Source organism: Hetaerina americana, unplaced genomic scaffold (genome assembly GCF_022747635.1).
Source record: "Hetaerina americana unplaced genomic scaffold, ioHetAmer1.1.p SCAF_7, whole genome shotgun sequence".
In the NCBI taxonomy this organism is placed as follows: Eukaryota; Metazoa; Arthropoda; class Insecta; order Odonata; family Calopterygidae; genus Hetaerina; species Hetaerina americana.
In genome coordinates this window covers 66,566,737-66,593,694 of record NW_027287316.1, presented here as the reverse complement: position 1 = coordinate 66,593,694, position 26,958 = coordinate 66,566,737, and the positions used below count along the sequence as shown (strand labels likewise).

Sequence of the window (26,958 nt, the reverse complement as noted above, 5' to 3'; positions counted from 1 at the left end):
TTATGAAAAAAATCACATTTTTATTTGATGTTTCGTAATGTGTATAATAAATCACATCTTTATATAACATTTCACTTTTCTCCCACCACAGTAAAAAAGGGATAGATGGAACACATCAATGATATTGAAACAGAATACTGACAGATCTCATATTAACACATCTACTCATTAGTTAAGAAATGTACATTTCCACAAGCATTTTATGGCCGTTCATTTTTTTTAAGAAAAACATTATTCCTAGAACCATTCTAAATTTGGTTTTCAGCAATCAAATACTTTTGCTGCAAAACATTTTTTACCAGTTCCCTATCTTAAGGATAAGGAATTTTATGTATTGACGAAAAAAAAAAGTGGAAATAAATTACAATAACAGTAGGATTTTACATGTCTTGCAATTTTCTAACAAAGCATTTTAAGGTAAAAGCAAATGCTGATCCATGAAAGATCATTGGGGAATGGGAGCACAAAGGTGTATAAAAGTTTAGATATATATATTTTAAATTATCACTGAATAAACATTGGACAGGACGATGATAACACTGCACATTTTAAACAAAAGTCTTTAAAATACATTGCAATGATATCTAAAACAACATTTAAAACATCCAATCACATACTCAAGAGAAGCCCTAACGGTTGTGATTACATGTTTTTTTTTTTTAAAGTCTTTCATTCTTAGATGAACTTGTGGTGAATGATAAAATGACTTTGGAATTTGATTTGCTACACAAAAGCAGGATTCCAGAATTATTGACAACGTTAGTCCACCACAAAAGTCTCATCAATTTCACCCACACATTTTCCATTTTATTTTTATCACTGAGTACCCAAATATATATTTAATTAACTATTTCGAATTCATATCAAGGAGACAGTCTTAAATAAAAATAGTCACATAAAAGATATATTTTGGTGTTCTTAAATCTTCTCAATTCTTCTTTTGACTATCAACCACGCTCCAGATACATTTCTTATCTTAAAATTATACCAAGGGGAATGGAAAATTCAGTATACAAATATTTTTATAAATACCACCGCATACACACACATATCCAAATTGATATTGATTCCCCACGCGCGCACACACACCATCAGCACTAACAAAGTGGAAGCAATGTGTCCAATGCACCACCATGCCAAACGCAGTTGAGTGATGCTAGGGTACGATGACAAAATGCAGCTCGGCGACAACAGTCAAATAGAGCAAGTGGTCCTGACCTCATAAAATTCAGTTACTTGCCAAGGAAAAACTTCAGTCACTATCTTAATCACAAATGCATATAACATAAAATCTAATGCTTCAAGCAATCATAATGTACGTACCCCATTAACCCTCAGATTTATCTCAACTAAATCTGGCCACTCATGCCCTACATTTGGTCCCACAAGATATACATTTTACACCTTAATTTACCTTACATTACCATAATTGTTAGATAGAAATTTACTCTTACCCCAAGTGCAAACTCGCAAAATTGCACATATTCAAGTGAAGAAACGTTTTCTAAAGTTTCATAAACGCCTCCATTGATCAAGGTCTCAGTAATATCTTTGGCAGACATGAATATTCCAATGACCAAATTAAAAGGATAAAAGTAGTTCCATGATGAAGGCACAAAATATCCACCATCTAGTTAACACAGAGGGGTGGAATCTCTTGCCATTTATCCATATCCCTTCTACGTTTGATCTCTCACAAAAACTATAAAAAATAAATCTCAAACTTGATGACATGAAAAAAAAGCTACTAGGGAAAGCATACGCTGTACACCATTGTTCACACACAGGGGACACTGAGGTCTGCACAATTACCATAGGCGAGAATGAGTAACATGGATTTTTGGGGTTACAGAGATCAAAATATGCCTACATTAGCTGTAGGAAACCAAATTGAGTTTAGCAGTGCACTGAAAAGGTGCCGTAAATGAGTACATCAGGCCATTCCATGAATGAGACACGTGGAAGTCAATTGCCTCTTTCACCACTCCTCCCTTCACCAGCACCACCCACTCTGTCGTCATCAAGGTAGTCATTGTCGTCAAGCTGCAGTGGACGGGTATCAAGGAAAGCTACTGGCCACCGCCTTCTGGAGCTCAAGCCTGAAACGCAATCCTTGATAAGGATAAGACAGTTTGAACTTGGACGATGGAAAGCAAAAGGAATCATCTCGCAAACAAAGAGAGAAAGAAATACACCGCGACTCAAATTGAACTGCTCTCGAGCACATCAAAACCAAAAATGTTAAATGAGTAAGTTTGTCCATCAACATACACACTTGATTCGTTCTCTCTTGTACACAAGATGGGTTAATCCTCTGCTTGCCCATCAGGAAAAGGTCGTTACTCACACCACACTAAACAAATGGACTATGGATACCTTGGCAAATTTGGCAGTGTAAAAATTCATCACAGCCTAGTGCCAAAAAGTACACCAGAACTTCCAGAGCCATTACATAAGGCTGGAAATTAGTAAATCTAAACATCAACATGTAAGTCCTAACACACTTCATTATCTACTACAACCACATACCATTCCAGATGGATTATTATTTAATTATATCTAGAAGTTCATATCATGCACCATCATGTTTCAAGCATTTAAACTCAACATATTTAGCTTTGGATAGCAAAATATTATCGATTTCAATATTCAATGCATGAAAAATTCAAAAAACATTTATTTCATTACATTATAATCGAAAGGATCTCATCATAGCATTTGTGTCCGAGTAAATAGGCAGTAGGTGAGGCATAGGTAAAGGCTGAAGTATTTTTAAATTCTGGTATTCTGTTTTAATAAAATTGAAAATATCTAGCATAATTGTAGGACAGATGCACCGGTTGTCGTGTATTACTAAAATATCAAAGCAAAATAAAATGCCATGATATTATTAAGGTGTCGCCTGAGCCTGGTTCATATATCAATTGTAAAAAGCCATTGGTTGGAGGTGACCAGATATTTTTTCCAGAGGAATTAATTACAACAGATAGTACCGAGGAACGGGAGTGAGGAAAAACTGGGGAAAGAGGGTTCTGGGTTTAACCTCCTTGGTTTTATTGATAAGATAGGTCTGTGAGTAGAAAGAGAAAGAATACAGATTAAGAGGAAATCTGATGACTGAGATGTAGGTGTTAATATATACATACAAAAATTAGTTTAGATGAAGAAGAATGATGCAATTTGCCAAAATTTTAAGAGAAAGAAAGGTGAAGATGAAGCAATGAGAGAGGTTGACAAGAAATGATGTAAAATTATTATGAAGTATATAGGCCATGGGAGATTAATTCCTCTAGAGTCCATTCAATTTTATCAATTAGTTTTGTACTTGCACGGATGATATAAAATGAGTAGGGAAGCATATAATTGCCAAAAATGTATGAGTTAGCTCAGTTGGTTTATTAAGTTTTCAGAATGGCTTCCTGAAAATTCAATGCCCACTGAAAAGAAATGTCCCCAATCTGTAATGGCAACCAATTAACTGCGAGCCTAATATCAAACCCAGCCCTGTGTGTTCAGCTGGTGGCCACCATCTTCCACAGTCCTCTTGGTCATTCAAGTTTTGATCAAATCCGACAAATCCAATATACATCAGAGTTTTATTTCCTGCACATTAAACCTTGTCTTGCATTCTGCATAGGTAATTTTACTGCACCATCAAGTTTACACACCAATTACCATTTGTCTTCACTCAATGACTCTTTACTCTTGAAGAAATATTATCATGAGTCACTGCAAAAATTAAAGTTGAAAGTACACCAATTCTTTAGAATAGAACAGTTCTTCATCTCTCAACCCAATCTCTTTCTAAATGTAGACAGAATTTAGAAGGTTAGACTGATTCAGTGTGTCAATAATACCCATTAACATTACATCCATTAAAATCAAGACTTTCTAAGTTTTAGCATCCCCAAAGTACTCACTCCTACTAGGCCTAAATATTTCCCACTTTTCATTTACTTCTAATCACCATCTCTATTTTGATTCATCTTTCCCTTCGCCAACCATTCCAATTGATTCATTTTGGCAGCCATCACATTTTCCTTCCACCTTTTCGCTCCTGTTTTGCTGAACTCTTTTAAAGATTGCACTTATGCATGCCATGAGTGAATGTGTCTATTTACCACACAAATGAATTGATCCATGAAACCATAAAAAAGGGCAATTGAAATTCCTCGTTTTGAAAATTTCATCACAGCGGAAAAAACATATGAGAGAGATGGTGCGGGGCTAATAACGTACTGGCTTCCCACCCAGAGGGCGCGGGTTCAAATCCCGGCGGTTTTGAATATTTTTCAGAGGTGTCTCGATCCCTACTTGAGGTGCTTTGTGGAGGGCACTTACGCTGTCCGTCAGATGGGATGTTAAGCTGCGGACCCCTTGGCACCTTTTGTAAAGAGTAGCTAATGCCAACGGTGGGTTTCTCTCCACCCTTCATCCTTTCCTGTCCATCCCGTGGCGCAAATGACCTCAGCTGTCGGTTGCCTCCCTTAAATGCTACTATTACCAACTCCAGCTTGAGTTTGCAAATTTTCAGCCAATACTATAAGTACCATATTTCATATTTGCCATGCAACTAGTTCTCGAAAATAGCTGAAAACTGAATATGGCTCAAGTAATACTTGGAAAGTTTACACACATTAATTCAGACAGCTTAATAACATGTTACACCACGCTCATAGAAACTGACAACGATTATTTCCTTTTGGCTGAAAAACATTACAAAATATAAAGGCTAATGGACCTGTCCCAAATCAATTATTTTATTTATCACATATTCATGAGGTTCTCATTCTTACATTATCTTCACTAACCATTCATCCTTCTTTTACATATATTTCTATCCTGATTCTTCAGCTAACAAAGGGGCTGACTTCTGGTCCCAAAACGTCCACCATCGATGAGGTTCACGACAACCCTTTTCTAATTCTTTTTGTGCTTCTCTTTAAATAATCTCATTTATTTATAGTACCTGTGTGTGCGTGTATATGTGTGCGTAAGTGCGTGTATGCGTGCGTGTGTATGCATATGTGTGTATGTGTGTGTATTCTCCCTTAACTTGTTTCCTTTACTCTTTGCTAAATATATATTTTAGCCACCAAGTGCAAGTGAGCATTACTTGTACATTGCCAACTAAGTAAAATTTTATGGTACCAAAAAAAGTCCAGAAACAGGCTCTTTCAATGGATTTTACTGAATACCTATTCTGCAAGGTCCTTTGTTGATCTTCGCACAGGAAACAAAAATGCTTTCTCGATTAGATTTCATCACTCAACCCACTTTTGCCCAATTCTTCTGGATAGATTTTTCAGAAATAAACCCAAGAACATCAAAGGTGATAGTCAAAAATTGCTCTAAAACTTCAAAAGCAAAACGTGTGGTGACTGCGATCTAGATCTGGTGGTTACCTGATGGCTCCCCACTGACGAGGGATGCTCAAAAACTGGAGTTGCCCAGAGTTCGGTCACTTCCTCATCGGGCACATCTCTCTTTCTTCCTGTCAACTGGGGTTGCAGGTTTGGAGGGCAGGGAAAGGTGGAGGGCGTGGCAGAGGATGGAGGGGGGGAGGAGAGAGGAGGAGTTTTCACGTGCATTCAAGCAATTGTATCCCAAAGGGAATCAATTTGAGAGTCGGGGGAGGAGAGGTAGAAGGGGAATCGCACACAAAACGACAAATGCAAATGGACGACACACACAAAAAAAATATTCAAAAGGTAACAGATCCAAGAAGAGGAACCAACAAAAAAACAAGGAGGAAGAACAAATGATGGTACACAAAATTGGGAAAAAGACAATAGATAAAAAAAAGTGAAAAAAAAAAACAAATAATATATAGTAAACCAAGACAATTTTCAAAAAATAAAAATTAAAAAAAACAACATTTTGAAGTTTCAAAATGACCAGAGATAATCAACGAATTGGGAACAAGATTGGACAGTTGTGGATGCAGGAAGACAGAGAGATAAAAGGAGGGGTGAAAAGAGAGAAAATGGAAAATGAACATGAGTATCAATTCCCCTCACAACATTACCAATAATGTTAATGAACATATAGCACCTATAGCATATGTTAGTCAAATTAGTTAACATAACAAGGAAATACACGTGTATTAATATATCTGGATTAGAAATTAATGACAAACATTAAGTAATGCATGCTTAGAAAATTGAATCTATCACACATTTAACTCACACAGGACACACACAAAAGTTATATTTCTTTGGCTCTGGTTTTGCATATCAGAATAAAAATTGGTTGTTGTAAATCTAACAAAAATATCCAAGAAACGCTTTAAATGCAGAGGTAAACTTTGCAAAAATGCAAAACAACCATTTGCTGCTGGCAAATTCACAATTCTTCCGGAGAAATTTGTAAAGAAAATAAAATGGTTTCCTGGCACCACTATAGACAGTGCAAACATTCCAAAACACTCTAAAATGACCACATGCAATACACATGTATTAGAATGCAACAGAAAGGAGATACGAAGAAACTCTCCTTTCCAACAAACATGCCAAGAGGAAATGCAATACCATGGCCACATCCAGTACATTCAAATGAAAATTTTCTCTCTCTATCGCAATCATTAAATTACCACAGAGATAGTGTTGAAAAAAACTATTAACTACACACCACTAAGAATCACTTAATTAAAATGTACACAAGTCAATTTTCATTTGCCATACGTAACATATCCAATAATTGTCATAATATTTGAAGCTATGTTCCCTTGTCATTCAGGGGAAATGCTTTATTTTTGCATCTTACAACCATGCCACACTCAACTTTCTCATTAGCTGATAACAAGATCAACTACATGGGGCTTACAAAAAAAAAAAGGATCTCGCAACCTGAAGATATTTAATTTAGTAACCCGGCTTGCATAAAGCAGCATTGTTCCTCTACCACTTTCTCAAGGTGTCTTTTCCAACATTTCACAACTGCGGCATGAGTTAAGTGTCTTCATTTAAAAAAACCAATATGTACACAGCCAAAATCTAGTGACCAGTTAATATTTCCCATAACAGTAAACTAATTACTAAAACAATATATCCATAATACCATAAATTACGGACACAAGACTTAGGAAATCCACCATGGAAATATCTTCTGTACTTTTCTCATAAAATCATCTCCATACAGTTGATGCGTTGTTTAACTTAAGCGTACTATTGAGCAAAATGAGTCTTTTAAATTTTACTACTTTATTTATATCCTAATTGGCATATTCAACACCATTACAAAATCTTTAAAAGCAGGAAAAGAAGTCAAATCCTTTGCACTTTTGATAGTTTTTTCAGCAAATCCTGCAAACTCCTTCACTTTTAGGAGGCATCGTACGTTTTAATTTTGCAAGTGAACTCAAAAAATCTAATCATTACTATTGAAATTTTAATAGAGAAGGAGAGGGAGTGAGAGATCATTGGTTTGGCAGAAATTGGGAATTAGATGCAGATACAAGGAGCACATGCTATATTTTTAGATCAACCCCTAGTCTCACTTCACCCACATCACCCTACCTACCCTTCCCAACACCCACAAGCTATAGATATCCCCTTCTCCTTTATTTTCTCCTCAAAAAAATCTTTACATCCAAATCCTCAGCTGCCTATATGTGTATTGAATATAAGCTTTAAAGAATTTTCAAATGGTGCCTTTTTAGAGAATGACAACTGGCAGCATATCACTATAAGAGCAAGAAAGCACAAAGGATTTTTCTTGAATCGATAACTAACACTGTTGCCAACTACACTACCACTGGCAAGGTCTTCATTATTCTTTTTTTTCCAACATACAACCTCATTCTTAAGTGCCCTACAAGGGATTTATCACCAAATACAAAAGCTTTAACCACCACCAAAAATGATATTATTAGTGATATTACCAAAAAATTAAACAATTCACTTTCTGTTGCAAGCCACTGAAAATTATTAAATGCATGTACTTGTATACGGCCTTGTATACAGCTGAGGGAACACTTCAGGCATCCAAGGAAGATAAATTTACCGTCAACTCCCTAACCCTACTATTTACCAATAGAATGCATTTGGAGTAAGCGTTTGTCACATCATATTCTACCCAATAAAAGTTTAAAAATTTTCATTCCGACACTAGCTAAAATCAACCTGTTAAATCTAAAATGTTAATTCATCTAACTATGGAAAACATCATTAAAATAGGTAATATAATATGCTATATAGTGGACAGGATTAAAATTAATTTAATCAACAACATGGATTACTATACTGTGGCAAGCACTTTATGCTTTACTGGAAAACCATCACAATAACTCGGAATGAAATACCATAAAACACCCCCTTGCTTATTATCATGAGGGGATTTCCACATGAACCTTAAAATCTACTTCAAAAAAATCCACTCTCAACTAACACACATCTTGTGACCAACACCCAAGACCAAGACCCTTACTCTAGCTAAGGAGCTTCCTTTACGGTCGGTGGCATGTGCCATAGCCACACCAGTGGGCAGTGCGCCATCCACCACCTCCGCCTTCTCCTCCTCCCTCCTTGGCCTGAATCGACCCTCCATCATCACGCTCTCGCCCATTGTCGATCCGCTGCCAGCCAAGCGGGCCGCCAGTGCAGCGGAGGAACTAAGAGGTGAGGCCCCAACCATGGGTCTGTGAGGGCGGGTTCTTTGGAGTGAAGAGGTGTGACCATTTTGCTGGGGCCGACGCTGTAGACTCATTGCAAGCCGTTCTCGATTAGCTGGTGACCCTGAGACATGTTTGATCGTTTCATGTTTCAGTCAAGAGAGGATGAAAAAAGAGCAAATAATCGTAAAATATGCAAACGACTGGGGTGCATTACTGAGATTGAAAGCGTTCTAAAAAGAATAACTTTTTTTTTTAAGATTATAAAACGAGAGAAAGAATGGAGAATGGGGGCAATGTAAGAGCATGGATAATCCAGAAATTTAATAAATTAATTCTTGTTTATCATTTTAATTAATTCAACCACAATTACAACCAATTTAGTCAAAACTGAGATGGGGGAAAATAAATTTGGAACTTAAAAAAAAGGAAGCACTGTTGGAGAGGTTTTGCAACAAATAATTAGGCAAATTTTGGCTAGCAGCATCAAATGATAGACCAAAATGTAGGAACATTGGAACTTGGCGATAATTAAAAATTAATTACAATTACAGCTAAAGATGTTGTAGTTTCACGGTTGTAATGTAGATATACTAATATGATATAAACTAATTTACATTAATCACAATCACCTAATGTTCACTGGTTGAATTTTGAATGCACTTTTTTAAATAGCTATGCAATACACATATTTGAATGAATGATAAATATATCATAATAATGGCACGGCATACTGATCCCAGCATCAACTATCAAATCAGGATACTGGCATTTCTATTTTAAAGTGTATTGGTACCACATGAATGAACAAAAAAAAAGACCACTGCATAAAGACAACTAGTACGCATTCCATTCCATTCATATCAATAATTCCTTTAAATGCAATTTATTCTGTAAAAATACATTATCTCAGGTTCTGTAAAAAAACAGAAACAACAAACATTCCTGGCAGACTAATTTTCAATTCAAAACTATAATTAACCATAATAAGTATAGTCAAAAGATGCAACTTTTTACAAAATATACATTATGTACAAACATTTCATTCCCTACATGTGATACTGGCAACAGTGACTACTTGTCACGATAATATGAATAAAAAAACCTACCTACAAACATTAAAAAAAAAACATTCTTGAAAATATCACACCACCCATGTAACAACAATATAGGTAGGCAGCAAAGTGTGGAGATTTCACAGAATCAGCATTTTTCAATAAGTAATATTTTCACATTATGGTGGACATTCGTTTAAATTAACAGGCAAACATTAATTTTGTGCTTAGAATAAAGACTTGAAATTTTATTGGGTCTTATTACTGCCATGACCACTTTTATAAGCATGTCATGCTCAATAAATACCAAAAGTCAAAACCCTTTTCCGCAAATAAAATTTGCCCTCATCAATAATGGATAAGAAATGCTGTAAAAAGCAATGCCTAGTTCAGAAGGTGTGGCATGTTCACCGTGCAAAGAAAAATCCAAAGCTTGAAAAGTCACACAGTATTTGGAGTACATGAAGCAGAGGCTTTTGCTAATCGATAGCTAGCAATTGAGAAGCTTGGATCATTAGATCTCCATTAGCCTGACAGCCACAAATTAATTCGTTTCCTTAATTCATCTGAGATAGCAAAAAAAAATAGACTTGATTGGTTTAAGTAAATCAAGGAAATGAGAGCAATACAATGGAAAATGGAAACATTTAGTTTGAGAGTGAAAATGAAGAGAGAATAAAAAAAGCTAGAAATTGCCACACTATCAGTTATTAGCCTACTTGTTATTTCTTTGTTTCCTAGTTTAATTTCAAAAGTATGTGATGACCAATTAAACTTTTTCATTCAGTTAACACAATGTTCACTAGGGAAAGGACATAAAAACATCCAATTTTTACGTCTTTTTTCACTTGATGGCCCTAATTTTCAAATGCCTAACTTAGAACAACAGTAATACTGCTTACATTTTTGACTATATCATTCCAGTGGCATACAGTGAGCACTTTGTTAGCAATAGTAGTAAATGGCTCAAAATGAATATTTTAAAATGAACCTGTCACTCAAGGCTACAATCTTCCCTTAAAATAATAAAAATTGGCCCTACTTTGTAACAATTAAGGAGTATTTAATTTTGATGGTTATATTTTCATAAATTAACTTTGTTTTTTTAAAGAAGAGTAAAATAGTTTCGCCTGACTTTATTGCAAATATTGCATTTAAATATCATAGTAAAAGGAATGGAAAAACTCTAAAAATGAGAAAAAATACCACAAGAACATTTTACAGACCCTTTAAGACATTTTAGAAGAAGACCTTTACAAAAGTTTTGAGACCAGAGGTTTTTCTTAAAATGATAGCTTTCTGATGACTGAATTATAATTGAAGATGAATTACTTCAATTGAAGAAGGTTGCTAGCATTTGGCTTACTACACCATGCTTATGACAGATATTTCACCATCTCAGTCATTATGATTAAATATCAACTATGTTTTCATGTACATTTCTCAAGCAAAATCAATGGTGAAACAATCGCCAGTGGACTGATTCTGGTCTTTTCCTTATGCAATGCAATGCAAGCTATTGCATCTGAGTGAATTAATTGTAAAAATTAGTCCTCAATTGTCCAGAATAGAATTTGAAGCCATTGCGAAGTGATATGCATTTAACAACATGTTCTCCTTTCCTCTTTGAATTCATTGAAAAATTTTTAAATTATTAACTTTCATTTTTGAGGGTGTTTATAAATGGCATCAATGAGAATAGCAAGTCCTTTATTTCAGTTTCCTTTAAGCCATGCACAATGAACAGAATAATGATTCAATTCAAATTCGGTGCTTCTACAAATCATAAACAATGATGGTTAGCCTTAGCTCAATTGCAAATGTCTTAGAAGCCATGCAATTGGCCAAAATCTGTGACCATATCGCGAACCATTTCGCTAAGTAAAAATTTCTCACAGAAAGAGTTCAAGAGAGCAGATCTTGGAGACATTCATTAAATGAAAAATTATTGGCAATTGTCACTGCTAACCAAGAGACCACTGAATTATTAATAGATTAATTTGTAGTATCTATGGATGAATTTTGAAACACTTAAGTGCTAATGTAGTTACATGGATGCCAGTTATTACTGCCTAAACAGACAGCTGATAGCAGAAAAAAATAGTCATGTTTTGGTTTTAGTGAAGTTTCATAAATAAAAGACCATCTCCAACAGTATTTTTTAAAGATTGAACATCAAAACCTAATTTACACTAAGTTTGAATCTTCGAAAAAGTATAGTCTTTGAAAAAACCAAACTAAAATATAATTTGAATTCTTAAAAAAGTGAATGTGAGAGCAGTAATTTTAGTCCTCCTCGGACATTTTCCTTCATGGTATCTTCACTCAGTCCCACACATACGCATAATTTCATCAAACTTTCTCCAATTTTCCATTCAATGGGAAAGCAGTTTACACCTTAATTAAATCCTTGACCAGTAACTTGAGAGATATATCACCCACGAATGTGGTTAGATAAATATTTCATACCAGTTTCACAGTATTCCAACATGGAGAGCTGTCATATCACAATCCTGATCTCAAGTATTTGCTAAGATAAAATGATCCAAGAATGCCACCTTCCAAAAATTCAATCTGCATTATTCTGATGGGCACAGCACAACTACTAAACCACAATTCACATTTTCAATCCTATTTCAAGATTTTTCAATTGAGAAAATGCTTGTTTCAGCAATTCAAGAGCTGAAATCTCACATGATACTAAAACTTTAATCCTGATATTCAGAATGCCTTCCATTTCTGAAACTTGAAACCACAACCTTAGAATAATTCTGAATGTATCCAAATTAACCACCAAGCTAAAAGCTATTGACAGTCATTGATTTGGGAGCACAAAATTTCTATAGCACCAAGATACAGAAAATATTTTTCACCATAGCTTTCATAATGAATTTTGCATGCATACTTGCCACAACAAAGTGTGCACAAACCAACACGACACACAAGCTTCCACATTTATCATGCACATTCACACAGAGATATTTAATGGCTGGCTTCAAACAAAAGCAGATCAGTCCAACAACTTGCCAAGTCAACACACTGCGATTTTCAAGACTCTTCATCACCAAAATTTGAATAATGTTTATTTCCATTTATGCCATTACAAATAATGAAATAAATGCTTACTATTATCACATATTTCATTTACTCAAATTTCTAAAAATGTATCCCCAAAATGTATCTCAAGTTCCAGTTAATGGCACAGCATCATCATGTAATTTTTCATGTTGATCCGAGGAAATAATAATGCTACTATGCATTTAAAAAGATTCAGCAAATAAGCCAACGACACCAATGAAGAAGCAGGCACATCAAAATGTTAGTATTTAAAACAGTAAGCAAATGTGTGCAACATTTAACTACACTCAAAATTTACAAGGAAAGTATATAGCTTTATAATTTCCCTGCTTGGTGGTGCACTTTTTCTCCCAAGTAATTGGTAACACGAAATTGGTTTAAAAACTAAAAATAAAAATTAAGAAAATGAGGAATGTACACAATTAGCACAAGAACTATCAAAGTATTAAATTAACTCATTTAGGATGACAACTTGACAAGAATAGTGCCCAACATTTTTCGAGGAACCAAATTGGAAGATTACAAAATTACAAACAAACTGAGAGCATTCTCTTTCAAATTTATAGTAACCATGAGTTTTCAAGATTCATTTGCCAGCTCGTGTGAGTTATCTTTTTTTGCATTTCCTTACACACCTTCTTGTGTCTAACTCCATTCGCCAATACTGTCTGAGATAACAGCAACTTTCCACTAGAAATATATTTATTTCGACCTAGGTATTGAAGTCAACACTTCATTATCAGGATAATACAGCATTTAAGTGCCACATTATATACCAATGCTGTGGAAGGGAGAGATGAAATAAGAAGAGGGGATGGGTAGGAAAGGGGAGGCAACCAGTGGTTCTTGCAAAGCGGAGGGGAGAGGTCAAAATAAATACTTCTCCAGTGGAAAATCACCATTAATTCACACAGCATTGAGTTCCATTCCCACCAGTTTCTCCACAATTCAGTCCAAATTTGACTCTTTGATCGCCTCACTACCCAGATGGAAAAAGTGCACCTTTAAGCATTGATTGAGTCAGGGGAAGTAGAAAATCTAGATTTGAATAAGGTCAACGACACTACTACAAGCGGCCCCCGGATGGAGAAGCCTGTCTGTACCATCGGCTGACTCTGATTCGAACACAGCCGAGTCAAAGACCCCCGTCTCCTGTGGCGACGACTGCCTCGTCGGCGGAAGTGGAAGCGATGACCAAGATGCAGCGACGGCTGCACCGGACACCGAAGCAAGGGAGGACGAAGAGGGAGGCGCTGAGTAGCCAGTGCCCTCTGGCTGCAGCTCGCCTGTCCTCTCCCCGCCCTCCTCTCGGTCTTCCTCCGGATCCTCGTCACCCCCATCAAAGCTCCCTCCCCTACCCCCACTACCACTGCCGTTACTTGTCGACATTCTGTTGACCCCACTTCCCCCCCCCTGACTGCTACACCCTTGGACCCCCTCCTCCGCTGGTGGCCCTCCCTCACCACCCTCTCCCTCCTCATTCTGCTGCACAAACATCAACCTCGACTCTCCAACGCCTTACACGGCAGAGTCCCACAAGACAATTGGGAGGACATCCAACAAATTCGGAGAGCAGCATGTGGTTTCAAAGAGAATATAGAAGGTGTTTGGAGGGGGGAGGGGGTAGGGGATGGATTGACCAAAAGAAAATGGCAGTGGCAAGACAAACAAAAGGAAGAGTTGTAAAAAAAAGTCAACAATCGACAGGAGATAAAATATAAACAAAAGTGTCCGATCAAATGCATCAAGTTGGCGTGGGACAGATGAGAAAAATGAGAAGAAAAACATTTTTTTGAACCAAAAGTTAAAACAAATCAAACATCAAATTGTCAGAAAAACATTTATGATGAGAGAATCGATAGATATTAAACAAATTTTGAGTAATTAAGTGAAGTAAGTGGTGTTCGATAAAATGAAGCAAAAACATAAATAATATCCAGTAAATGATTAAAAATACAAAGAAAATTTTGAATGTACGAAAGGAGAAGGATAAATTCCATGGCAAAATGGGTAGGGATAGAAAGGAAAGGGGAAAGTGAAGAACATATGTTAGTAAGGGCTGCCTAGTTATAGATGCATATTTTATGGCATTGCCACAAATACATTATCAATGGGAATGGGAAGTCAACTTTACAGATAATCAGAAATGTATTAATGGATTTTGTCGAGGATAATATAAATAACACAGGACAGGAAAATTATACTAGTTCTATGGCATGTACCCAGTCCAACTTAGATGGGATATCACTGTCCCAACATGAGCTGGGACTAAAAAATAAACAACGGCAAAGAGACCTTTGCTCCTTTCCATTATATATAACTATTGTATACCCACAAGATCCATACTAGCATTATACTGACAGCGTTAAAGGAAAATCAAAATATTTTTGTAACTTTTGCCAACCTGCACATGCAGGACAATAGAACTGTTTGAAATTTGTAATGATTTCAAACAGTGCCCCAAGTTTTACTACAAATATTGGTTAAATGTTAGTAGAAAATCTTTTAATTGTTAATGATAACTTTCAACATTCAAGGCATGATTGCATCACAAGCAAATATCAACCTCTCTGATAATCAAACACAAATTTATAATTGCACGTTAACCTAAAACCCACAATACAATTATCGAAGCATTCAAGCAAAATAAAAAGTGGTGAGTTAGTTTGCAATGCAAAAAATAAGGTGATGATAAAGTACAGGCAGTTGTGTATTATGTTGTACCTAAACCATGAAAGGCAATGCTGTTCTACAAAATTAAGTGTTACAATATTCTAACAAGTTTTATATTTAAACCATAAACACCTAACTGCCTAATTTTTACCTTAAGAATGATTTCTCTAGAAACTGGACAAGCTAAAATTTGGCATTTATATTAAGGAAATGTTATATCAAAGAGTTGCAAAATATGAATGCTTCACAAAAACTGCAAGAACAGAACACAATAGCTCAGCGGGTTTCATTTAAAAGTTTAATCCCTCGCCATTCTGAGAGTTGCTCCTCAAAACATAAATATTAAAACATCTCTTATCAATACCTGTTTGAGAAAATGAGTAACATTAAGCTAAAAATATATGATATAACGAAATAGCCATACCAATAATATCGGTCGATAGAAATACATGTGAATGAACAGCTGAATTTTATTTTTTGGAAATTATCAATTTCCTCTCAATAGAAAATTTATCATAATCTGTAAACTCTTACAATAATCATCTTTATTATCATAAAGGATTTAAATGAGAAAAACTGATAGTCTCAAAAGCAAACACAAATATCAATGATAATATTCAATGAAATGGATACCCTATTATTTGATTTGAAAAAATGCTGCTGCATACTACTGGGGCCACCACAAGGGGAATAAATGTGATCATAAGGCTTAATTAATGCCCAATTCCATGGCAAACATTAAACCAAAGCTCCAAGAAAAATAAGAGTAAGGATACCTTTCAGTACTACCAGCTTCAAATATGGCAACTTTAAGATAAAATTCAAATCTTGCAATGGAAACAAATTTATTGGAAATTTCAAACAGAAATCATGGGTGTTGCAAAAAAGGATAACTTATCTAAAACAATTGATTGAATAATCAATCGCAAAGATGGACTGAATTGAAGCCAAACCATAGCCCATCCACTCAACTGAAAGGAAATTACTCGCAAGATTTGAAACCAGGTATTGAAATGACATAAAAGAGCAAGATCCCTATGAAAATATTGATGCAGAAGCTGTGAATATTCAATGATTTTTTACCACAATTGAGCCGTGAAAAAATTTTTCTTAACTTTTTAAAAAATTTGTATCTGTGAACATATATACGATCAGGGGTCTTTTATCTAAACGAGTAATGAGCTGTTCATTTTTTCAAAAATTTGTGAGAATCAATAAAAAGCACTGAAGGTGATATATTTAAAGTAAAATTTCTTCTTGAGAAACATGAATATAGTATCCTCCCCCTTCTGAATGAAACTGCAAACACAGAAGCTTGGAAAGAGGCTTCTGTCAATCCATAAAAATGTATATTTTCCACTAATTACACCAGAGAAACGCATGGGAACTATGCATGAGATCAATGTGGTAGATACTTAATAGTTCATTTTATAGTAGTTCGTATATTAAAAATTCATAGCATAAATAACATAAAATACCTATGAAAGGAGAAGAAGTACATGATTGTATTGATCAAATAAGGATATATTAAAGCTAGAGGAAGCAAGGAAAAATAACATTAAAGGAAAACAGTGCAATGACTTTTAAATGATATTACCTCTGGTCATTTTGAAACCGCCCAATAAAAAGAGTACACATACAATAATCCACCTCAAGAGTTATTATTAGATATGACAGATTTGGATTTCTCCTGATCAGGTCCAATAAAAAGAAGGCAGGGGAGCTAGGATATATTACCAAACACTGTGAAGAGCTAAGAACGAACTCCGCTAGTACACACTACTCTTTAAATTGAGAACACAAATGCTGGGTTGCCTGAAAAACGTTTTCAATGGGGTACAAATTCTTTATTTGCTGCCCTGATACCATCATGAAGGGAAACAATTATCTTAATTATAGCTTTATTATGCTGAAACATGGGCATTTGATATGATCTCAGAGCAAATATCAAACTTGTCCTGTAAAGATAGAGCTACTGTGAAGAAGTTGCAGTAGCAAAAAAATAATTTTCCAAACCTACCCTATGAATTACTAAAAAATAAAGTAACTCACGAGTGAATTATTTCTGCAATAAGATTTCATGTGACAATCTACTATTTTATTTAATGTAATACAGTGAAGCCACATTTCATTTACTTTGGGAACAAGACTTATCTAAAATGGAATAGGTAACAATTTTAAATAGTAAATAGCCATTATCAGGCACAAAATAAAATTATTGAAGATGAGATAACAGCATGGATTTGAACTTTCACATGTAATATATAACTACAGTGGAATAAATGAAGCTATAGTATGACAATCTAAGCTATTGTAATGGATGTAATACAGCGGTTTTGAAGATTTTTCATGGGAGACCTTATTTTGATGTTTGTATTTCTAAAACATAAATATGTATCTGTTACATACTTTAAACATTATTTCATATATTTACACTTTATACATTTTTTTGGAGAGCTCAAGTGGTGTGTGCTGTCCAACTTGTGAGCTCAAGCACAATCCAGCCAATTATTTTAATTGATTTTATGCAGCACATTATAATCTTCCAATACACTTCATTATAGAAATTAGTACAAGGGACAACCTGGAGGGAGATGCGATTGTCTACCTCATTGAAGGTGGACAGCACTGATCCAGGGAATACAAACATCTCTTAAATGCAGGAGACTCATCAATGTGATTCATTACACTTGGCATAAAAAAATAATCATCGAGGAAATTGAACATTATTAAGCCATATTAATTAAAATTACAGCAAATCAAGTATCTGAGAAAAAATTGATCTTTCATGGTTAATAATGTATCACATATTGGCTAAAAATATTGAAAAATATTACAGTTGGCCACAAAAATGGCCTGCAAGTAATTTTTTTTAGCCCTGCGACAGTAGAAATAAAAGTATGAGAAAAATTGCATCAGACATAATTTTGTTTGAAATAACTAAATCACAAACAAAATGAGAGACGACCTGCCAAAACCATATTGCATAACTTGCGGCGGGGGAGTAATGTTTATCATTTCATTCCAGACTTCATCAGAAGAAAGACACTTTCGTTTTCATCAGCAAAACTATTTCCCACTAATTCTTACATGAAAAAGACCCATGCATAATATGCATTAAGATCCATACATTTGACTCATTTAAATTATTAGGCTCATATGATTGTGAAACTGTAACACTCACCCACATAACTGAGGAACACAGGCAGGAAAATAAGACCATGGGCAGCCCCAAACAGCACTATGCCCAAATACATTCGGAAATAGAAAACTTGGAAAATTTGTGACTTGGCGAAGCCAAGTACCACTATTCCACCAAATTTGGTGAGGGTAATCCCAGAAAACACCTGAAAAATACATTGGAAAAAATTAGTTCTTTGTAATACCTTTGCTTTTCCTACTAAATTCAACCATATAATGAACTTAAGATATTCCCTGTGCACCTCATATTTTTATTTATAAAATCATAGCACAAATTTCTTCTTCAATGATAACCACTTTTCCGTGGTCAACATAGTTCACTTGAAAAAAATTACAACAGAGCCAATTCTCAAAAAAAATACTGCAGCACATATTTTTTACACATGATTTTTGCATGCTTCTTTTCATATCTATGAAATTAAGAAATACTTCAGACTAATAAATTTTATGATAATATTTATATATTTTCTGGGCTTCAAAATGTAATGATGAAAACCTCCGAGGTTAATTCAGAAAGTTTCTGGCTCAATATTTCTCTTTTGTAACTGATATGATCTCCAGTAGCTGAGACCATGCTCCTGAAGGTTATTGCTTCAGTGTTAGAGATCCATTGAGCCACTGAATATTTCCAGTGCAGCAGAACATTAAATCCTCTCAGCAACATCAAATAGTTGCAAGAACCTAAGAATAAATGGCAGAATAGTAGTAAGTCCCGCTTACAGAAGTCCCCATGTTGATGAGAGAGTCCATGGCTCTTCCCACTCGAGTTTCCTCAGTAGACAGGGCGAATGAATGCACAAGATGACTGCAAAATTCAACAGCTATACCCACAGCCTGAGAAAAACATTAAATATTTTAATTACCTTCATTTAATTTATACTTCATTAGTGTAAAATTAAACTATTTTAACTTGCATTATAAAACATTCCAAACTATGTACCAAATTTAAGCTTTTATTTGCAATGGCAAGATATCACAATCAAGAGTTAGTGAGTAAATTCACAATCTCTCACAGATTAGTCCAAGCAAATATTTCTCATTCACTTAATTATATTATAGCGAGATGCATTGTTAATAAATCTAATTAAAAATTACTGATTCAGCTTGTCTATATAAAAGAAGAGAAATTTTATACATTTACAAGTTCTTGAAAAGAGGAAATAAGAAATTTTACCCAAGATTAAAAAAAAATAATTTCCATGATTTTCCCCATTATTCCATAATCAGTTAAACTTCCATGCGTTCTCAATTTACCAAAAATGGGGAAACCCAGACTTAGGTCCACACATGAATGCCACCACAGAAAATGTTTGAGCAGATATCATTACCAACTGAATTTAACATAATGATGAACTGGAATATGAGTGACTCATTTAAAAAGTAAAGTCTATGCAATCCAGTTATTAAAATTCAGTCATTTTAACACAAAAACATTGAAAGCAGCAATGGATAAACTTTGTCACCAATTAATGTCATATCACATTGAAACCTACTGAAAAAGTATCACCGATCATACACTTTTCATTTTAGTTAATCATGATGTTGAAAATATAATTCGCTCAGGTAGTACTATTATTAGATATTTCACGTTCATCAACTTCAACTAACTGAAACTTCACAATATTTTTAGCTGATAAAAAAATTGTTACAACATTTAAAGGCCATCATATACACCCACACAGATGATTATGTTTCAACATTAAAACACAGATTGAGCTGATAAATAAAATATTAAATTATTTTACTTAGCTATAATATTATTCCACACTTTTAAGATGAGCTGTGGATCCCTTGATGCAAAGGCAAGGTTTTTACAGACAGCTTTACTACTATTAGAAGTTTCCTCCTTGCAGATTATTCATCATTATTTAGATTATCAGTAATTGATAATTGCAACCTTGACAATTTTTACACCCTTTCTTCTTGTATAACATTTTGTTTGACCAGCTAGAAAACACAGTTAACCCGTGCACCCACCTTGATGCCAATGCTGAGAGCACAGGCTTCGACATATCAAATAGCATAGTCGTGAATCAAACTTATGAACTCTTGAATCAGTGGACATGCATGCCTTGTATCACAATAACCTAGCATACTATATGTTCAAAAACATGCACATGATTTAATTTACACACATACTACTTTGGTGCCCCACTTGATACTAATTACGTGTCACATATACATAATCTCACAAAATAGACAATTTTTAAGAAATAACAGAGCACTCCGCAATAAAAGTTTAACTCTCTGAGCCCGTGATACCGAAGAAACATCTATTGTCATCCAAAAATGATTCAATTAGCAAAGAGCCAAAATGTAGGTCAATTCATTTGCTTACCATGACAAGATTGACGAGGGAGACGGCATTGAGGGATATTCCCCACCAGTACATTAGGCCGCCAATGTCTATCACAATTGCAGCAATGGTAACTACGACGACGAAGGAAGAGGCAATATCCATCCCCATTAAAACAAAAGTGACTAAAAAGATGGCTGCCAGAGAGATTCCCATGCTCTTCAAAGTATCAGGCCACATTGTAAGGTACTGTTCATAGAACACATAGAAAATACTGAAAGGCAAAAATATGAAGATATGAATAGATAAATGATTTGGTAAACAAATACTTTTAATTGGTGACCAGAGGAGATAAAACAATTGTTATAACAACCAAGGTTCAACTTCAGTTACCACCCACAGCATGGGTTTTACAAGAACTGGAGACAATTCTTGTGCAAGTTTGACAGTTCTACAATTATGAATGGCAGTGTCCATCAAATCAAAACCCATTTGTTGCATATTCTATGCAGCATAGCCATGGACTCAATATTCAATTATTTCCATGGTTAACATTATTTGACAAAGCCATTAGGGCCCTGCAGAGGGGGTCAGAATATGAAAATTGATGCATTGCTAAGGATAAATCAAATCTATTTCATTGCAAGATATTTTTTTATAACAGTAGAATCACAGCTTAGTTAGACATATATGCATCATATTTGTACACCTCAAAAATTCAAATAAATAGCTATGAATTTCATGAAATTTAAACACAAGATAAAGAAGAGTGCACAAGAGGTATGAAAATGTCAAATCACTGAATGACATAACAACTTCAAATGGCGAGGTACACTGGCATAATACAAGAGGAAAGGAGAAGGCTAACATTCATTTTACATTTCAGCAAAATAATATCATCAACAGAACTTTCTTTTGTTTAAAGGTACATCTATGGCATTTGTGAACGGGATTGCTACAATTTGCTCACAGATTTAGCTTTCAAAAGTAAACAAGTTTTTGCAAATGACTGCTACATTAAATTTTGAAAAGTTGTATGAATAAAGATGGATTCAACATTATTTCTTCTCTCTTAACAATAATGTACATAACACCATGCATTTTCTTCCAAAAGCCATCCTGATATTTTGGCAAATTTAAAAATGCATACTATATTTCATTGCAAGAACAGAATTGTTACTAAAAGATATTAGTATTCATTAATATCATGGCTTGAAGAGAATTAAGGAGAAAGGACGAAAAAAATAAATACTACATATTGTGAAAAAACAAGAAAGTGGATAAAATACAAGGGGAATATTGGTGGAATATAAAATACATAATGACATAACAAGGCATTGCTTTAATGACATTCAATATCACTAAAAATGCAAAAAAAAAAGATTCCACGGCATAATAAAGAACAAATAAGTCTCAAAATCTAACTATAAAAGTTTAATTGGACACATGATCATACCTGTATGGAAAGACTTCAACGCCAGATGGTGCATCTCGTCCTAGATGTTCCTTCATCATACTCGTGAGTTTAGCTGATATATCCCGTGCAGAGCGAAGTGCTTCGTAATAATCCTCTGAAGTCTTCAAAACAGAATGATAGGCCATGTAATAAGTGGCCCCAACAGATGCCGATCCCTTTCCATCAACTCTGTACTTCACACCCTGACAAGGCAAGAGGAAAAATAACTTGTGAGCACATTTGTCTGCAAATTTAAACCTCTCCACTAACGTAAGTGATAAATCTGATTTTACACCACCAATAGATTTCTATTTTGAAATAAATGACAACTCCCAAACAATGATTACACAATTATCACAAATCACTCCCACTTGAACCTTAATTCAACTGTGCACACTCACTTGACATTTGAAAGGGAGGATATTTGCATGAGAAGTAAACCATTTACCTTATAACAGATTGGATCCCATCACTTGGCCTTACTTATGTATGATAAACCACCCATGGCATAAAAAATAATTCCAATGCAACTGTTTTTAAACTTGAATTTAAGAAGGTGTAACTCCTCAAAATGTTACAACAGTTTGGGTGAATTTATGGGTGGCACATTATGATTGGACTGATATCCCTTGCGTAACACTGTGATTATTATTGTTGATTATTATTAATAATTATTATTACTATTATTATTATCATCACTGATGCATATACATAATGACAGGATAAAATATTTGTTTAAAAAATACATACACTACGCAAGAGATCATCCCCACTTATTCCCAACAAGGTGTTACTCACACAGCTACAACAAAAGGGATAAAATTGTCTCTCTCTCTCAATCAAAGTATATTAACAGAATTCATGACCATAAGTGCATTGAATTATTATTCATCTTCCAGTGTCAGTAAGATTTGCTAGTTTTATCAAAATACAATAGGCTTATGCACTCACGGCTAGTAATTATAGCATTGCAATCGTTGATGAATATTTTCCTCAGACTTCTACTGATCTATCTTTTGATCTGTAACTACCAAAATTGTTGTTTGGTCCTCCTCCTTGACAAAGCCCATTGTACAACTACTTTAACAACCAATGAAATGTTTTTACCATTATTATCATCATATGTGTGGCTACTAACCTGTCCATAAGCAGCATGCCCTGCCTTAGCACAATCTTCAGACGGATTGTCTTGCAAGAAAAATGGAAGGTAATGACGGAAGTTGGTGACATTTGGACGGTTCTCCTTATTTAGAGGAATGTTGCAATCGTTGCAACCATAATCTGCGGAAAAATAACAGGAGATAAAAACATTACATCAGTATTCCAAAACTGACTCCTGATAGACTTAAAATGAATTAACTTGTGACAAAAAATTCACAACAATTAACATTTAAACAATTGATTTAACTTTTGATGTTCTTTTCTAATCATTCGATACTAACAATTTTGATGATACCAATGAATGGAAAACAAAATGAATTGATATAGTTGAGACTACTACTTTAACACCTGAAATACTGAAATCTTATGTCATCAAGGTTTCTCTTTTTCTTAAACATTTTAGACGCGGTGAAACCACTGTGGTCAAACCATAAGATGAAGCTAAAGAAAGGTGATGAACAACCACATCTTCGTATCTTAAATAAATGATTAACTTATGGTGACCCACAGAGAGGAAATTAACGAGTATCAATGGGTATTATCTGTAAGGAACACATCAACTTACTCTGATGAGGGCAGAATGATCCATTTCCAGGGAAGTACTTGCAGCATCCACTGGCGGCACTCCAATCAAAATAATCATCCAGCCACGATGATGCTGGCCTTGCTATGTACGAACTGGAACCATTATAAGAGTGAAAGATTAGTACTCAAGGCTATGACAGACAAGTGTCATTTTGTAGCATTAAGGAGTTCCCTTACCACATTAAATGTACATGTGAAGGAAGGGTACAGAAGCCATTGGTAAGCCTCGAGGGAAAATATGAGGGGAACTCAACAAATCAATTGGATTTGAGGATGAATAAGCATTAGTGAGCATGTCAGCCAAAGTGTTATAATCATAACTTAGCACATTGCAGAATCATTAGGATAAGAATGGGTTGAGAACTAATCATTAGAAAAGAAAGGTAATGAGATTCGCAAGAAATAAGAAGGCTAAGATAAACAATAAAGATGCTGCACATAAACTAGAACAGGTAAAACAATTCACCTTTTAGAGAAGTGTTTTCGAACAGGGTGAACTGAGTGCTGGGGACATTTAAAGAATTGCAATGGATGAACAAGCATTTTAAAAAAGGAGAAACAGTTGAATAGACACATCTTTAGTAAAAATTTAAGAAAAAGATAAGTGAAAACTTATACAATGGAATGCAGTTTTGTATAGATCAAAAACCTGGTCATAGATGCAGGAAGATAAGCATACAGTGATGGCTTCAATACACGAGCATGGGAAACTGTGACGTAAATAAACTGGATCTATAGGAATACCAATGATAAGGTTCTAGGCATGGCAGGGGTATGGAGAAGAAGGCAAGTCAAGAGGTTGTATGAGATATTGAGAGGTAATGGGATGCTGAAGATTGTAATAGATGGTAGAATGCAGGGAACGTGAGATAATGGGAGGAAAACAACAGGCATTCTGAATTAAACTAAAGGAAATAGAAAAATGAATAACTAAAGAATGAGTCGTTTTCAAATGTAGCATGGAGTATATTTTCTATAATGTTATTTAGGGTTAAATAGTACGTTAGTGTGTAGTCCCAGAGTCAAACAAAAACCTACCCTAAGCCAGTAGACTATAATTATAAAAAAATAGTTTGGAAAATGCCATGACATATGGCAGAGGCAACTGAAGATCAAAAGAGAATGAGAGATTGGTAGAGTTGAAAAACTGTGGCCAAAATTTTCATAAAATAATTATGTATGCATAAAAGAGTGGTTAAATTTCTCAAATTACCTCTCGGGCCTTTTAGAAGCTGTATATATCTGTGTTGACAGTGAGTCGTTGTTGCAAAACTGCCCACCACACATAATATTTTGAACTTGACTAAGAGAATAATTTAAGCCAGGCCCATGTGGTTCAAGTCTGTCCCCATCAGTGACTACAAAATACATTGGCGGTCCGATGGACAGGTAGTCTTTTAAAAACTGAAATGGGAAAAAAGACATTAACAAATTGAGTAATGCTATATAATACATAATATGACATATCTCAGAGCAAAAAATACACAGTAAAACCAAAAAAAGGAGAAAACACAATAAGACATTTTTAGATTTATCTACTTTAAGGGTAATTTAAATCACTGAAAGTATGATAAACTAATTCATCAAACTATAACAATACTATTTCTGTATACATACCAGTCAACTAATATGACATTTAATTTAGAAGATATCCATAATACAATGGCAGAAAATACATACTACATGAAAATGAAACAATATATACCTTAAAATACTTCAAAACATATGAATCCTCAGGCATGGATAATTCTTGATCAAGACCAACTTCAATCTGGAAAAAAAATCAATTTATAATATTATCCATGCTGCAAAACTATTTCCATCTTCAAATTTTACCACAAACTAATAATTTTTAATATTACTCAATTTACTCCAATTCTAAGAGATATTCCAATTTTTGGTATTCCTAAAAATTGAATGCATCTGGAATTTTCCATGTTAAAAAAGTGAATGTGCATATTTCTAGCATTATTCCCATTTAAAAATACAATATACATAGGATCTGCTAGATTACTAATGCACCACACACACATTAAGGAAACATTACTGAATTGATATTTTAATAAGTTGCTCAAATTAACAGTGTTATACATAAATTGCAATCTTCATAAATGCTACTAAAAATTAAAATCAACAACAGTTGAGGGTGCAAATCCTTGCATGAAAAAAGTATGAAACACACAAAGAAAATGACTGAATCTTTAGCGCCAATGCCCATTCCTTTAACTTTTCCAGCACTAACATCATCACATTAACACATGTTTAAATTGACGTCTCATGAGAACATAAATTAGACAAACAGCTAAAATTATTATCCCCTTGCAATAGTCTGCTATTAGTGCTACTGCAACCTCACCTTGGGTAAAACAGCTAGGGATGCACAAAGCCAACCAAAGAAGGCCACCATGACACCGGCCCGCACCCACCTCTTCATGAGCAAGGGAGCGTAAACAGATTGGAAGAATCTGTAAAGAAGACCCTCGGATCCTGGAGCCAAACCAGAACCTCCGTTTGATGTTGCCATTTGGGATGGAGACTTTGAACCCCGGAGAAAGCAGCACACATCCAGCCTGTTTGCCTGTTCGAGAGATGATGAACAAATTCCACTGTTATAGGAGACATCAGCAAATTAGACAACTCTCACATGTGACATTTTTGTACAAAACCATTGCACATTCCTCTCATCAGTCATAACATTCCTGAATGAAGCTGTGGTCATCTCTAAAATGACTTTCAATTCAAAGGGCTTCCAAAAAGTGTCGAAAGAACTAGCATCTTACAATAATGATGTATAATTGTAAACTTAAATTTAAAAGATGTCTGAAAAGCTTGATTGAAAAGA

At 34.7% G+C, this 26,958-nt stretch overlaps 1 protein-coding gene across 4 annotated transcripts in view; it reads right to left on the bottom strand.

Annotated features, from left to right (window-relative positions):
• Positions 1-26,958, bottom strand: part of Npc1a (Niemann-Pick type C-1a) — a 147,250-nt gene continuing 120,292 nt past the window's right edge. For 2 of the 4 annotated variants that reach the window (XM_071595200.1, XM_071595202.1), the window contains 12 exons: positions 26,473-26,694; positions 25,822-25,887; positions 25,330-25,520; positions 24,097-24,209; positions 23,509-23,651; positions 22,371-22,573; positions 20,957-21,188; positions 19,339-19,452; positions 18,602-18,764; positions 8,428-8,735; positions 5,406-5,501; positions 1,988-2,099 (listed from right to left, as the gene is read on the bottom strand). In XM_071595200.1, coding sequence (XP_071451301.1) covers positions 2,094-2,099; positions 5,406-5,501; positions 8,428-8,735; positions 18,602-18,764; positions 19,339-19,452; positions 20,957-21,188; positions 22,371-22,573; positions 23,509-23,651; positions 24,097-24,209; positions 25,330-25,520; positions 25,822-25,887; positions 26,473-26,694 — 1,857 coding nt within the window. In that variant the 3' untranslated portion in view covers positions 1,988-2,093. Of the gene's footprint in view, positions 2,100-5,405; positions 5,502-8,427; positions 8,736-18,601; positions 18,765-19,338; positions 19,453-20,956; positions 21,189-22,370; positions 22,574-23,508; positions 23,652-24,096; positions 24,210-25,329; positions 25,521-25,821; positions 25,888-26,472; positions 26,695-26,958 lie in introns of all 4 variants that reach the window. The other 2 variants (XM_071595201.1, XM_071595203.1) reach the window with 2 other exon arrangements.